This window comes from Bos javanicus, chromosome 13, assembly GCF_032452875.1.
Source record: "Bos javanicus breed banteng chromosome 13, ARS-OSU_banteng_1.0, whole genome shotgun sequence".
In the NCBI taxonomy this organism is placed as follows: Eukaryota; Metazoa; Chordata; class Mammalia; order Artiodactyla; family Bovidae; genus Bos; species Bos javanicus.
This window is the reverse complement of record NC_083880.1, coordinates 18,885,602-18,902,405: the sequence shown is the minus strand read 5'-3', so window position 1 is coordinate 18,902,405 and position 16,804 is coordinate 18,885,602. Positions and strand designations below refer to the sequence as shown.

The 16,804-nt window shown below is 36.9% G+C and overlaps 1 protein-coding gene across 19 annotated transcripts in view; it reads right to left on the bottom strand.

Annotated features, from left to right (window-relative positions):
• The window catches only part of PARD3 (par-3 family cell polarity regulator), a 601,769-nt gene that overhangs the window by 238,526 nt on the left and 346,439 nt on the right, over positions 1-16,804 (bottom strand). For 13 of the 19 annotated variants that reach the window (XM_061435906.1, XM_061435890.1, XM_061435900.1 and 10 more), the window contains 3 exons: positions 15,882-15,920; positions 5,760-5,948; positions 4,255-4,425 (listed from right to left, as the gene is read on the bottom strand). In XM_061435906.1, the coding sequence (XP_061291890.1) occupies positions 4,255-4,425; positions 5,760-5,948; positions 15,882-15,920 (399 nt within the window). The remainder of the gene's footprint in view (positions 1-4,254; positions 4,426-5,759; positions 5,949-15,881; positions 15,921-16,804) is intronic. The other 6 variants (XM_061435892.1, XM_061435907.1, XM_061435899.1 and 3 more) reach the window with 1 other exon arrangement.

Below are 16,804 nucleotides of genomic sequence, written 5' to 3'. Positions count from 1 at the left end.
CTTCCCAACACAGCCAGAGTATCAACTGCCCAAACAACACACATGCCATCAGACCCTCTCATGTGCCTAAGAGGGATGGACACCTTGCTTCTCAATTTCTTAAATTACTTGCCGGCATTAAGCACATCATTTGACCTCCCTGTGTTTATTTCTTCACACATAAAGAGAATCATAAACGATACCTTAGGCTCCTTTCTATTCTAATATAGCTTTCTAATTCTAAGAGGATTAAACTGAGAGACAGAATTCATTTTAAAGTAGTCCTTGGTCAGTTCAGTGAGTTTTGACAAATTGATAAATCCATGTAACATACACCTCTCTTTGGATAAAGGGCATTCCCATTACCTTATTAAATTCCTCCCTATTATTTCCCACTCAATCCCAACTTGCTCAAAAGCAACCAATGGTATTTTCATCCTAGTTTTCCCAGTTCTAGATTTTCATATAAATTAAATAATGTTAATAATAATAATATTAGTAACAGTATAAAAAATTAATAATCCCAACTGATATCACCTTATTCATTGCTATGAAAATGCCTGCTGCGATGATTAACAAGAGCTTATTAAATCTATAGGCCAATTTGACAGAACTGATACTTCAATGATACTGAATCTGCTAATCATGTATCACTCCACTAATTTCGATCTAACTTAATTCTTCAGCAACGTTTTATAGAATTATGAGTACAGAGACTACCTGCATTGTTCAATTCATCCCAAAGTATTTTACAGTTTTTGATATGTAGAACAGGATCAGCTTGCTTTGTGGGAAGACGGGCTTTACTGCAGTGTAAACAAAACGGGTTGAGGGGAAGATCCTTCAGGGAGCTGCAGCACAGAGCCCTGCCAGGTGACTGGGCAGCTGCAGGAGATGGAGGAGAGTAGGGAGGAGAGATTCCAGAGGAGGAGGTGACAGAGACAAGAAAGGCAACTGAGACGTCAGGGTCACCCCAGATTCCCAGCTTCAATTGCAGAAACAGTGGAGCTATTTCTTCGGGGAAGGACAAAGGCAGATGAAGACCTCGAGGAGGAACTCTAAGAAGAAAAAGTAGAGGTGCCTCAGAGACACACCAGTACACGTCTCCACTGAAGAGGGGGGTCTGGAACTAGAATAGGTCCCTGAGATGGTAACATGATCACAGGATTCATCACAACGAACACAGTACCCGAACACCAGGGAACAAAGGTCTCCCAGGGAGCGTGTGCAGAAGACACAGCCTAGGAAATGCCCTGAAGAATACTAACCAATAAAGGAATAGGCAGAAGAGAGCAACCTTAGAGGAGACAGAAGGGCCAGACTGAAGTAGGAGAAAAATGGAGAGAATTGACAGGAAAGGATTCAAGAACGAGGCAGTGTTCACAGACTCCTGAGAAGTCAAGAGGAAGAGACTGAGAAACATCTTCTAGAAAATGTCTCAAATGTGCTGTATGGAAACAAAGAACAGAGACGTGCAAGGGAAGATGTACCTAGTGCAACGAGTTGCCAATTTTTTTTTTTTTTTTATCTTTGGCCATACCACACAGAATGTGGGGTCTTAGTTCCCCAACCAGGGATCAAACCTGCACCGCCTGCTTTGGAAGCCCCGAATCTTAATCACAGGACTCCCAGGGAATTCCGCAGAGTTGCTAATTTTTAAAGAAAACATATTGAGATAGCACACAGCACTTCCCACATATAAGAGAGGGCAAGGAAAGATGTGACAAAGCACAAAAGATGAGCCTTTTGCAAATTTTCATCTTCTCTAGCTTGAAATTAAGTATGCAAACCCTTGATGTAAAGATGAGTCAGTGAAATAAAGTTCTGTGATACTGTCCAAGGCCGGACTACACAGCTGATGGATAGACCCAGAAGGAGGGAACTTAGCACATTATTCTGGCTTGAGGTTCATGCAGGACAAGACATGCTCTGGTTACATCAATATTTACGGTAACATAATTTACACATACCCTCTCAGTAATTCAGGGAGATGTTTCTCCAAAGGTAATATATAATATAAGTACAACAGCAGCAAAATCATGTCTTAAGACTTATGGGAAGCTGAAATGAGCTCTTCTGTCTTCATATAATTCTTTAGTTAAATCCTGTCAGTACAAAAGGCTTTTCACTGGTATTACAAAGAGAACACAGCACTCGTGATAAGATTTTTTTTTATCTAATTGCTTTATAAGCTTACTCTATCCTAAGAAATAGTAATAACCAGCAATGTATGAAAGTGATACCGTAAAGAATATTGAATATTAAAGTCTATTACTGCCTACTGCCGCTGTTCCCTTACTTATATCACTTTCATTCACATAAATTCATATGCAGAAGTGAATGAGACAAAAAGATATTGCAGTGGGATTTCAATTCCATGCTTCTTATAGGGAGACAGGGGATCAAATCAGTGCCTTTATCAAAATATTTTCAGGCTAGTACAGGTTTGTTTGGGGAACAAGAGGGAATCCCCTGAACCAGATGAAAGCACGTCAAGATTCAGGATGCTGACCTTGGGTGTGTTTCTCACAGTCTAAGTGCCCATATAATGTTTCAATGCTTTTCTCTGAAGGAAAACATTGAGAAGGCGACAACAATATGATATACTGTCCAGGAGAACATCCAGGGATGGAACCCCCACCAGTTCTTTTTGTTTGTTTTTTATTTGCACTGGGTCTTAGTTGCAGCATGTGGGATCTAGTTCCCTGACCAGGAATCGAACCCAGACCCCCTGCACTGGGAGATTGGCGTCTCAGTCACTGGACCACCAGGGAAGTCCCCCAGTGTTTTTATTCACCGCTATCCCCCAGGATCTAACACATTTTCTCAATGAGCATCAGTCTAATGAATACAGTCTTAGGGAAAATCAAATTCTTCCATTTTTTAAAAAGACCTAATAAAGAACAATGTGTCTTGTGAACTAACTGTGGAGATAGCTCTTTACAGGACTTAACGTTTAAAATATCAGTGAGTGATTTGGAAACCAATAAAAATAACCATTCAAGAAAATCAATCCAGTAGCCTAGTCTGAGGGACTAGAATTTATATTTAAGAATGCAAATGTTTTACTTTCACAGTTTTTCACTATGAAGTTTCTAGTTAAGGTGACACTCTTCTCTTGCTGTCATGGAAATTAACTTGTTAATTAACATTAAGTCATTCTTCATTTGGAAAATAAAAATGTAAAAGTAAGTCTATGGTCAATAATTTTTCAAAATTTGGTCACCTCTCCACTAACTACCCCCTGAGCTCAAAGGTATGTTGCAAAATCCAGTTGTATTAACCAATTGGATGAGCCATCATCATGACCTGAAAAGTTTTCTTTATATATTAAACACAGATTTTAAAATTAAGAAAAACACCTAAGCAGGTTAGGTATACTTTCCAGTTTGTGTGATTTGCTAAACATTTTCTCTTAGTTGATTTAAAAGTATGGGGAGTTGAACATAGAGAAAAACAACAAACAATACTTTCAGCAAGCAGGTCCCACCTCTTTCCTATAGATGGCACATACTTTATAAAATGTCTTAAAAAAATCGTTTTTTTTTTTTTTCAGGTTCTAATATTCATTAACAAATCTATATTTAATTCCCTTTAAATTTTCAAATGCTCTGCTATTGAAACGTAAGTAGTATGTTTCTACTTGGTATGTTTTTGCTATCTGGGAAAACAAAAGCTCACGTTCTTCGAGAAAGAAAACCTTCCCACTCACAGCTGGTTAGACACAGCACAGGTGCAGAACCCACCATGGTTTCATGCAGCAGATATCACTGAACAGCAGGTTCTCCAGAGGAAAATGCCCAGCCCTACAGTAAAGGACGAAGCAGGCCAGGCGTGGGAAGGGAGGCTTCCACTTCTGACCACGTCACAAGAGAAATGGGCTCTCCCCCTTGAGGGACTTTGCAGGAGGCACCCAGTCTAGATAAGCAATCGCTGCTTCGGTGTTTCTCCCTCCTGGTTCAACACTGATGAACAGAAAAGAAACGGGACTCTGAGCAGGAATGTGTGGCACCCAGCTAAACAAAGGTGCCTTCCAGATCCCGGCATTAACTCTTGAGGTGGCAACAGAAATATTACTGCATGCTCAGGAATATTTTGAGCACAGAATTAAGAAAATAAATCACAATCTAATGACAATGAAAGAAACTCTAGCCACCAGAGATAACTGAGAATCTTCTGCGGTAAAGCCCAGGGACCTGTAATCCTTCGTCCAATGTTAGGAGAGAACTTGGTACTAGGGCCATTTCAGATGCCTTTTGTCTTTCTCATCTTTACCTCAGTGCATTTGCTTATTCTCCTCGCCACAATGAGCTGGATCATTCCTCGCTTGTTCCCTTCAGTGGACATGGACCTCCGGAGGGTTTCCATGGCATCCTGGTTTGTCTTGCCCAACAGGGATTCTCCATTCACTGCTATCAGTTGATCATTCACCCGAAGCCTCCCATCCTGGGAAGGAAGCAGGTAAAAATAAGTGCCATTAAATAGTTTGTGATAAAAGAAGCTGCTTTCCCCTTCGTTAGAAAAATAAAATGAAAACAAAGCAAAAAAAAAAGGGGGGGGGGCTTTAATACTAATGGATTATGCCCAATTGAACACTAGCATAATAATGTGTAAGCAGCCCTTGCAGCCTGTGTCTACTTCAATCATTTATACATTTGTAAATCAAGTCATTATCATAATCTGTTTACCAAAATAGCATACTAATTCAAAGGGCACAAAGTGATTACTTTCCTGCTTCCACAGACACCCAGAGAGGTTATTTACAACCCAAGACGTGCAAAAGCTCCAGGCTATTAGACAATTGCAGAGAAGAGCAGCACCCCCTCAACAGACAGCCAGGACATTTTCTCTCCTCTGGGAAACAGAAGTGACCCACGAGAGGGGAGGGGAAAGAAGAGGGAGGGATTAACCTTTCCTGTCAGGCAGGTCTGTGCCAGAACCTGAGCTAAGTCTCTGCAAAGATAATCTTCATTTCACTAGCATGAACCTGGGCTGTGAACTCAGAGATCAAAAATGAGGAGCTGAAGATAAGACTTGCATCCCCAAATGGAACATCACTGAGATTTCAGCAGTTGTTTGATCCTGTTTGGGTTATTAGGCAAAAAGCCAGAAAACATTTAAGTGTTACAGGGGATCAGAAATATGCCATCCCAAAACACACCACTTTGGCATAGGGATTATTCTCAGCGGAAGGCAAGTGAGAAATGTCAGACACAGAGAGAGGGCTCTGTCCTCCCTGCCTCTGGCTGAACCCAGGGGAGAAGGTCCTCCTTGTGAAGGTGCCAGTTCTCTTCTAACCTGGAAGTGGAGAACGACCCTCACACCAGAGACAGAGACTTACTGAGATGAGTCTTCAGAAACAAACCTTATAAAAGGAGACTTTTCTTCCATGGGTTCCCTTCAGAGGTTTACCATCCCACAACCGACCGCCCCTGGAAGCCCAAACCGTCTTTCTTTGTCTAATCCCTACTCTACAACTTATCACCATTTGCTAAAATGGTATACAAGCTTCTAAATCTAACTGCTTCCCTAGGTTTTCACTTCTTCCTGGGGAGTCCCCATACACATAAAATTGGAAATTTTACCATCAGTAAAATTTGTAAACTTTTTCTCCTATTAATCTGTTTTTTGTTGGTTTACTTCACAGGCCACAGAAATGAACATACATAGGGAAGAGGAATGATTTCACCCCAACCACTTAAATGTTTCCAAGGAATAGGGCTATAAATTAAACATTTTTGTGAGTGCGCACACGCTTGATAAGACTGACATTGGCTTACTTTCGATGCTGCTCCTCCGTTAATAATGGACTTGACGAAGATTCCCAAATCTGCGTGGTTCTCTTTCGACCGGTTACCTTTGACACTGACGCCAAGACCAGCAGATCCTGAATCATTCAGCGGAACTTCAAACGTCAGAAATTCCCGGGTGCCATCAGGTGTGAGAACAGTATCCTCATCTTCTGCTTTCTAACAGGAAACAAAATCGCACAGTTATATTCCAATGTTTCTGTTATTTTGAACGACTGCTAATGAGCAGTTCTTTAATCATAACAGGCACAGTATTTCCATGGAAGTTCCACAACAGGATCCATGATAACAGCATATTCTGCATCCCCTCCAGATGATTCCTGGAGCCAGCTGCTAATATTTTTATGTGACTCTTGTTTCAATATTGAAACAAACCTAAACCAGATTCTGAGAAATATAGGAGAAAAAATGTAGCAGAAGGATTAAAGACATGTAGACTCCTAGAGTTTTGGTTTGTTTTTCTTTTTTGTGGGGGGTTTTCATCTGTTTATATATTCTAAACCACAGGAGAAAAACAGAAACAGCAGGAAATCAAAATAAATATAATTCATTTGTCCCTTTGTTTTTCACTAGAAATTTTCAATGTTATTAATAGCTTAATGTTCATTAAGGGTGTATTATCTTATTCTCAAACAACAACAAATCCTGATAATACAAAGTCAGCAGAAAAAGGGGTTCATTTTCAGAGAGTTGCTAGAGAGTTTTAACCTTCAACATTTGTGAGACAAAGTAGAGATAAACAACTTTAGAACAAAATTTTTTTCCACAGTACTGTATGATACATACTGCAGCTGGTGGATATTATTCAAGCAATATTATTTAATTAAGAGTTGTATATGCCAATCTTGATTTTGTAATAGTAGACATCAAGTGCATAAGAAGATTGCTGCAGAACCCAACACATTTGAGATGCACAAACTTTGCCCAGCTCCTCCCTAAAAGCAAGGAGCAAGTGAATGTCTCAGGTATACCTGATGAAAGGCAGTGTGATGACACAGAAGTATTTGGACACCGGAAGAGGACCTTGGTAGTGTTCCCAACTGTACGCTGGCCATCTAGACATGTGGCACAAGTTCTTTGAATCACAACTAAATGCCTCATCTAAGCTTACAAAGTTTTCCTCCTTCTCTTTTCGGACTTTCGGAATATTTTTCCTGCATCCACCTAGTCATTCAGACTGAGATTATCAAAATACGCTTGAAGAATGGTTAAACATCTAATGGTACTTAATGAGGCTGGATTATAAGGCATGCTTAGAAGATTGCACTTTTAAGAACTGTTCAATTACACATGTGTAAGCCTACTGCAGAGCAATGGAACTGTGGGCAGACTTCAGCTTTTTTCTTTGCACCTCAACAAATTTTTAAAAATTTTCTAATAATTATCAAAATTAACATAATAATATAAAATAATTGTTAAAAGGCCTTTGGGAAGTTAACGTGCAATCTGAGATATCTCAATCAGATGAAATAATTTTTGGACATACAGAGTTTATCAGTAAGAGTCTTTTTTTAGATTATCATAATACAAGAGGTACATTATCCAAATCCACAATAATGTGATTTATTTGTTGTTTCTAACTTACTAATATTCAATGCTAACACTCACTGTGCCATCTGAAAAGATAGCCTCAAAGTTATCAGGACAAGGTATGTTTAAAAAAAAAAACTCTAATATGTTAAAAATATGAAAATTATATACTAAAGAATATTTTTAAAAGAACTTGAAAACATACAGAGGGATAGTATGTTAACTATAAAAAGTACCCAAATCAAAATAAATCCTATACCTGTGCATTATAAAAGCCTTCTTACATTTAAAATATTCCAAGAGAATAATTATAGCTCAAATAAAAATCAATGGATTGGGGAAAAATAAACATTAAATATTCTATTAAAATACTGACATCTTAGTTACTATGCAAAAGTATCTTTATATATTTGTTTTGCTCTATAAATTTTATTTTCATCCATATGGTTCAAAACAATTGGAGAGCATAAATAAAAACCTTGCATGAATGAACATAGCTACCTCAATATAAAATGTTTCTGATGTTTGAAATACAAAATAGTTTCAGAACACAATACAGCCCTTCTAGTTTAAATTCAGAGGAAACTGAAAGATAAAATTCACTTTGTGAATCAGAACCAGTACTTATATTCCTGGGAAAACTGCATTTGAAAAGACACAGAAACCAAAGACAGTCCCTTACAAGGGCACTTTTAAGTCTGATCATTCAGTACATTTATTTGCCCCAAATCTGGAAGGTTCTTAATTGTCACTTACTGATTTGTAGCTTCAGTTTGATTTTTTAATGTTTACTTACATTGACATTTCCATAATGTTCTACTAAGACTTAAAATTTTCATTTTTCTTCTACTCGAAAAATCAAGATAAGGAGCTGACTGAATACGTGAACAGAAATTTTAATGAAGTTCAAATCATTTCCTGACATGTTGCCCTGCTCCGAACCTGTTTTAAAGGAGACTGTATTCTCCATGGAAAAGTTTCATTTCTTATGAAAACTGCAGGATGGGAGTAATACTCTTTCTCAGCTTTCTTATCGAGTCTTAAGTCATTATTGTCATTAAAACATTTAAGTGAGAGACTGTACTTTTCATTTGATATTGTATTATTAATCCATTTCACTCCTGACATGAGTGAAATTAACACCAGTTTTTACAACTTAATTCTCCAGCAGCAAAATGTTTTTAAAAAATTTGCTCTTCAAAAACTATTTCAAAGTCTACTTTATAGAGAATTTTTCCAAAAATCTTACTAGTATGGGGATCTCTTCATTCTGATACAAGGAGAAGCTAATTTTCTATCATCTTCAACTGTTACTCCATCCAGATTCTGTACTGTATCAACTGTTTCTTGAGTCAAGATTTTTTGTAAAGAAACACAATAAATACTTTGTTTTCCTTTAATTTGCCCCTTAAGCCATTTGGACATGAATGTCACTCAAATACACATCATGTCCCTCATATGCACACGTGATTTTTTTTTCTGTCAATACAATCTGGCATGTTTTCCCTTAGCCATTACTCTATAGGCATTTTTGCCTTCTAATGCCCAGAAAAAAACAAAAAAAAGAGAGCATTTTTGCTAAGCATATTAGAAACAGAAAACTTAATGCATAGGCAGTATGAAGGCTATTTATTTTCCCAATAATCCTCAGGGTGGCAGAAAAGATGCACACGTATGTGCAGCGAGACAGAAAAATAGCCACAAGTGATCTGCACTAAAGCCTAGTTTTCCTTTCTGCCCCAAACAACAGTCCCAATAGCCGAGGGGACACAGGTGGCCCACAGGCCACTCTGAGCCTGCAGTTAATCTGCAAACTTGGTAGCAAAAAGTAGAAGTTGATTATATTATGTGGCCAAAATATGGTCATTGGGCAGGGATTAGCGCTAGGATGGGCAAGACAGGGCTGAAAATTTTATGATGGATCTTACAAAATAAGTACGGCATCATATTCTCATGCCTAACTTGAGTTTTCATACAAGTTAAAGACAGAATACACTAACTCAACATCTAGAGTTTAAATAATATGCAAGTGTAGCAGACAAATAATAATAACCATTTACAGTTTTAATCAAGAGCAGGATTTTTTAAAGTAAGAGATGGTAGGAAAGGAAAGTGAAGTCGCTCAGTCGTGTCCGACTCTTTGCGACCCCATGGACTGTAGCCTACCAGGCTCCTCTGTCCATGGGATTTTCCAGGCAATAGTACTGGAGAGGATCGCCATTTCCTTCTCCAGGGGATCTTCCCAACCCAGGGATCGAACCCAGGTCTCCCACATTGTAGACAGACGCTTTACTGTCTGAGCCACCAGGGAAGTCCAAGAGATGGTACTGTGTTTATATTTTAGGCATAAAGGAATAACCCTACAGTTTAAGCTATAGATTTTATTTTATCCCATATGCAAGATGAATGTTTATGCATGATATTTGTGCTGATATTTTAAGGTTAATTACTCTTATTAGCAAAGTTAAAATGTCACATCTGGTTTTATGTGCTCTTTTCTGATTCAAACAGTAGATCTAAAATAAATAATATTTAAAAAATTTTTAATGTTTTGCTTGATGCTACAAATACTGAGGAGGGGAAAAAAAAAGGTTTTGTACCGTTGTTAATCTGTAATGTGAAGCCAGAAAAATCATTTCTTAAAGAAACCCCACAAACCCAAATTGAGGGACATTCTCAAAGTAATTTGCTCTTCAAAAATGAACACCAAAGATAAACTGAAGAAACGCTCTGGATTAAGAAGGACTAAAGAGACATGACAACGAGACGCCAGGCTGACTGTACAGTGGAAACTGGACCAGAATGCAATGCACGTGTATTCATTCGTTTGTTCACGTCTGCACACCAAGAGGGCCACTAACTGAGATAGCAGGTAATCCAACACTGGTAAGTCGATGTTGGCTTCATGGCTTTGATGACTATAACCTGGTTACATGCAAAATGTCATTCTTTAGGATACACACACTGAAAGGTTTACAGGTGAAGGGGAATTATGTCTACAATTTATCTCAACTCTGAAAAAAATTATACAGTGGAAAGGAAAGATGGAGATATTAGAGGGAGGGAGAGGGAAGAATGGAAGAAAATTACATATCAAATGTGGTTAAATATTAACAAAAAGACAAATATACCAGAGCTCCTCAGGCTATTCTCGAAACTTTTCTGAAAGAATGATGTTTTAGGATAAAAATTACACATAGCAATTAATCCAGAATAGTATTGCTATATCTAAAACAGTCCTTATTTTTAAAACAAACATTACTACCAATATAATCTTTAAAATGACATGAGCTCAATAGCAAAAAAAAAAAAAATAGAATAAATTTTAAAGATAATTTTTATCACTCTACCATTAAAGGACGACAATAAAAAATAACTAAGATAAATTTCCCAAGGGAAAATACACCAAACATTAGGAAAACTTTAACTTACTTTAGTAAAAGTAGGGAATTTCAAATGAATCCCCTAAACATGGATACAGATTCATTATACAAAATCATTACTATTTTTGTAAGATCATGAAAATATTATTCTATCCCAATCTTGGAATAAGATTGTTTTAAAGTAAGTTTGAATCATTTGAATTGAAAAGTATTTCACTGAATCATAACTTTAAGCTTGAGTACTTAAAGCACTAGAAATAGCACATATTTTATAAAATTCTTGGTGATAATAGCAACATTTGATGGTCAAAGCCAAACTATTGTGATTACTTTAACATATGATTAGGTTAACATATGATTAGGTTAACATATGATTACGTTAACATATGATTAGGTTAACGTGTGATTAATGTGTGATAGTAGAAATCTTCAACAAAAACTCAAACTAGAGAATTTTGTATTCTTCCATCAGTGTTAGCCAGGAGAGTCCATGTTTGAGGATCAGAAATGTGTGATGATCAGAAATGTTTGATGAACAGTTTATCCCAAAGAGTTTATACAAGGCTTTGAATGAAGAAGTACCAACCCATAATTCAACCCCCATTAGGCTCGCTATGTGCTTTGCCTGACTTTGGGCTGTTCTTTCCCCAGCTTTTTGAGATATATTTGACATATAACACTGTGTGAGTCTAGGACGTACAAAGTGTTCATTCAGTTCATTAATATAGTGCAAAACCATCAATGCCATCGTTTAGCTAACACACCTCCATCACCTCACAAAACTATATTTTTTTGTGGTGAGAACATTTAAGATCTACTGTCTTAGCAATTTTTGAGTATACAACACAGTATTATTAGCTATAATCATCATGCTCTACATTAGACCTCCAGAATTCACTCATCCTATACCTAGTAGAAGTTTATACTCCTTGACCAGTGTCTCCTCTCCCTCACGCTCCTGATACTCCAGTCCACCATTCTTATCTCTGTCAGTGTGCAGGTCTTTCATCTCCTTGGTTAAACTTATTCCTAAGTGTTTTGGGGGTTTTTTTTTGATCCTATTATAAATGGGATTGTTTTCTTACTTTACAGTGGGGTCAACATGGTAGGCTCTACCTGATCTACCACAACCATTACATTAATAAGCCTATGGCCAGACTTACTGATGAGCTCATTAATTTTCCAGATCAAGATTATAACCTATCAGTTAGCTTATCCCCAAATTTCCTCAGTGTATCCTTGCAGCTTCTACAGGGAGATTCCCCTGGCTCTGCAAGGGATCCCCAGTGGAGATTCCATGCATGTTAAATTTTTGACCTTTAAGCATGTTTCATATCTTATCCATATGCTCTAGCATCATCTCTAAAATCTATTATTTTCTAAAGCCCTACTTATATCCAGTAGCTCTGAATTTGTTTTACATACAGTGATATTCTTACATGGATCTTAGGAAGAGTTCTTGGGGGCCTTCCTAAGCAGTTTTGCACTGTCCTTTAAGCCCAAGGAAGAAACTGGCACTTTGGTAAGTTAAGGCCTGATAGCCTGTAGGTAAATTCACTACATCATTGTGATGCTTAATTTTGTGTCCACTTGGAAGGTGTTTTGGGATAAGATTAACATTTAAATTTGTGAATCTGAATAAAACAGATTACCCTCCATATCATCCAATCAGTTAAAGAAGAACAGTAAGACAGGCCTGCCTGAGCAAGGGGGATTCTCAAGCAGACTGTCTTTGAACTTCATCTGCGCTGTGGACTCTCCTAGGTCTCTGTCTGCTGGCCCACACTGCAGACTTAGACTTCCCAGCCTTCATAATCACACAAACCAATATCTTTTAACGAGTCTCTCTATAACTATCTACATATCCCATTGGTCCCATTTCTCTGGAGAACCCTGGCTAATACATACATGTATTATCTTGTCCAATCTGGATGAGCACAAAAATAAACTATCAAGTGAATAAACTTTCCAAAGGCAACGAGTTTGTTCAAGTCATGCAATAAGTGACCTTGAGCCTATGCTAAATAATTCAGCTTTTTGTCCAATTTTGAATGGATAACCTAAAACTCAGTAGGGTCTAGCTACCCACTCTGGCTAATTAAAACAAAATTCAGAAGATGTACAAGAAATCCAAGTCTCAGATATTTAAAAGGTCTATCAGCCATTGATACAGCTTGGCTCATCTACCTAAATGACCTTTTTTACAATTTCTAAGACTTAATCAGTTCTGAGAGTCATTATGATCCACTAATTGGGTTTTAGGGCATTCCATTCTCACAGTGCTTACAATCTGAAAGTTTAACGAATATAATGTCAGAGAACTTCACTACGAGAATGAATTTAAGACTTGCCACCAAAAGGCAGAGAGAGACCCTGAAAGCCAATTTTTAAACTGTAATTTTAAAATACAACCTCTAACAGCCCAAAATGATTTTGCCTATCAAAAGTAGAAAAAGAGACCCAGGTGTGAGATGACCAAAGAACAATAAACTGAAAAGAAAACATATAGACAAAAGAAAAAAAGAAACTTTACCTTTTTTTACCTAGCTTGGAAAACCCTCATCAGAAACAATTTCCATTTGCTATCTCAAGTCAGATTCACATACGCACATACCATCTCTTTTGTTCAGGTGCCTGAATTGGCATTTGCTCTGGCATGCTATCAGAGAAGGCAATGGCACCCCACTCCAGAACTCTTGCCTGGAGAGTCCAATGGACGGAGGAGCCTGGTGGGCTGCAGTCCATGGGGTCGCTGAGAGTCAGACATGACTGAGAGACTTCACTTTCACTTTTCACTTTTATGCATTGGAGAAGGAAATGGCAACTCACTCCAGTGTTCTTGCCTGGAGAATCCCAGGGACAGGGGAGCCTGGTGGGCTCCCTTCTATGGGGTCGCACAAAGTCAGACATGACTGAAGCAACGCAGCAGCGGCAGCAGCAGCCTGGCATGCTATCATGACCACAAAAGGTTTGGGGTGAAGCACAGAATAGAAGGCACCTGGACATTCCCAATGGAATACCACCTTTAAAGCCAAAGCTGCTTCTTCCCAGTGGTGATCTAAAACTTCAGAGCTAGTCCTCAATTTCCTCACCAGGACGGATTACATGTTCCAAAAGAACACGCTTATCTTATGGCATCATTCTCCATCTCAGATCATCTTAGGCATTAACAGATATAGTTTACTTGTGACGCCATTCACTTTTCCAAAAAGTTCTATGATATTAAGGTTCCAAACACCAAACAGTGGTTCTTCACCCAAGGAACACACTGCAAAATACTTCCTGCTTTTAGTATCTACCTTGCAACTCTTTCATGGTTCGGTTATTGCTATACAAGTTTTTTACTACATATAAACAAACCCATCAATCTGCTCTCTTAGGACATTTTGACTTTGTCATGCCAGGACAACCATTCACTAGCCAAATTTAACAGAGAAATCTTTCACCTATTTCCTCAATACTTTTTGGTATGTTTTTAGATTTAATTTCATAATCAATTGAGATTTATTTTTTATGGTGAATAAAAATGAATCTAAATTTTTAAAATCAATGGCCAATTGTTCTAAATACTAAATAAACCACTCTTTACCACTATTTTGAAATGCCTCCTTTAACAAACATGCGCACACATGTAAACACTGGGACCGCTTCCATCATCAATGTGTTTAAATTATCTACTTGTCTGTTCCTACAACATCATGCTATTTCAATGCTTAGCTTTATAATACATTTTGCTAGCATTGTTGTTTGTTAAAATAGGAAATAAAAAAGACATTCTTAAGGCCCACTTGATTCTTTAGAATTAATCTGTCTGATTTTGCCTCAACCTACCCCACCCATAACCACACACACACACACACACACACACCCCATTGTGATTTTGATTAACTATCACAGACCTATTGATTTAATGGATAAAAAATGGAGGCTGTGAATTTCCTACAACCTATACTTATAAACATGTAATATTCTCCAGGTTGTTTCCTGACCTTTCTCTGAGGTCTGATTATTCATCCATTTTTTGTAACAATGGAATATTTCAAATGATATTTTGCTTGTTTATTAGGTTCAAAGCTGTCTGGCTATGAATGTGTCAATGAAAATTAAATTATGTTATACTATATTTTAATAGTGTTAATTATGTCATTCAGATTCATAATATTCATGTTAGACATATTATTTGTCTAACATGCCAAATTTGGAAAAATATGTACTAGCATCACCCACTGTAGATATGGTTTTGCAAATTTTCATTTTCTTCATAAGGGTTTGAGAATGACATGTTTTTGTGCTGTGATGTTTAATGTATAAAATATCCTGTCTGTTAGATTTTCTACTGGAGGATATCATGTGTAAATATAAAATACTCTCTCTTTTTTCCCCCATGTAGTGCATCCACATACACAAAAACATAAGCTTAGAAACTAATATGGCAATTCTTTCTCCTTCATTATGTTAGTACTGTCTGCTTATTCTTTTATTTTCAGCCTATATTAAGATTTGTCTTCTAAACACCTATTTTTGCATTTTAATCAAAGCTGTGAAAACTTACTTCTGTTAGGAGAATTTTTAGTCCCATATAAAATGTCATAATAACTGATAATAAATTAAAAAATTATTAAATATGTTATTATCACAATATGTTTAGTCTAACTGCTGACATATTTTAGTTTTCCTATTTATGACACATTTTTATGCCTTATAGTCCTCCCTATTTTTTTTTGAATTGAGTTTTCTTTTTCTTTTTTCCATTTTTGTAGCCAGTTGTAATATAGCACTTCACAACTCATAAAATACTTTACATATATATATGTATGTATGTGTCATATATATATGTGTGTGTATGTGTGTGTCTTATATATGTGTGAGTGTGTGTGGCTGTGTGTATATGAAATTACGAAGTTCACCAATTTTAGTCCCTCTTATTACGCAGGTAAATAGGAGAGTCTTTAACGTCCATTTTTTAGCCCTATCTGATCAAAAATAATCATGAAATATTCTTCATTTGGGGTAGTAGCAATAAGTCACTTAAAGCAAGACCAGTTTAAGATTTAAAGAATCTATGTAGGATCTATTATGAGCCAGGAAAAGAGAGGACAAGTAACTTCATAATTAGTAAGAAGTTAGTTCGATTTATCTTTCCAACATCTCTGCATCCTGCAAAAGACAAAGCTCTTACCGTTTCTTTTGGAATCTGCATCTGGCTTGGCTCTGCATTCTAGAAGAATTGAAGAAAAACATAAATACAGACTGACCAAAGCCATCTTCAACACACAGGGAGACAAAGCTTTACTTTCAAGGAAAAATTGTTTTTTCTTAAAATCAACAAAATTTATAGGTGATCAAATTATGGTTGATATATTACTCTGTCTTGCAAAGTTTCATTGATATGGTTATGTTATCTTGTGTGTGTGTGTGTGTGTGTGTGCTGTTGGGGGTGGTTCTTTTAAAATTTTTCTCTAGATGTAAATTTTTAGTTGCTCATTTGGAGTACATCATGAATTTATTACTGGGAGGAAAACAAATCCCACAAAACTGCTTCTCTATTCCTGGCACTGTTTCTAATTTTGTTTTCTAATTTTCCTAACTAAGTCTAAATTATAAAGTATATTGTAATTTGATAGCTAGGCCAGATAATAACAGTCTGAACCACAGTCTGAACAGCAAGCATTATACTTTATAATATTACACAGGTTATAAATGTGATACGGTTTTCATGTACTATAGAGTTGCTTTAATTAATATAGTTATATGGTTGACTTACTAAAAAGGTACCTATTGATAAATTTTGCTTTAGACATAGAATTTAAATACAAACACCCCAAAGAAAGGAAAAGCGTTCTGTTAACTGGATTGAAAGATCATTTTAAACACCACCCCCCACCTTTAAGTTTTCAGAATTTTCTTTTTTTAAATCTTGTATAGCAGCTGCAATGTGAATAATAAACTGACGGCCTACTGGCTCACTCCTTAATGAAAAGCTCACAAGCAATAAATTAAATAACCAAGGAAAAAAAAAAAAAAGAAGGCAGCAGAAGGGGAAAACAGAAGCCTGGAAGATCAAACTTGGGCCAGGAGAACCTGATTAACCTTAAGCTGGTC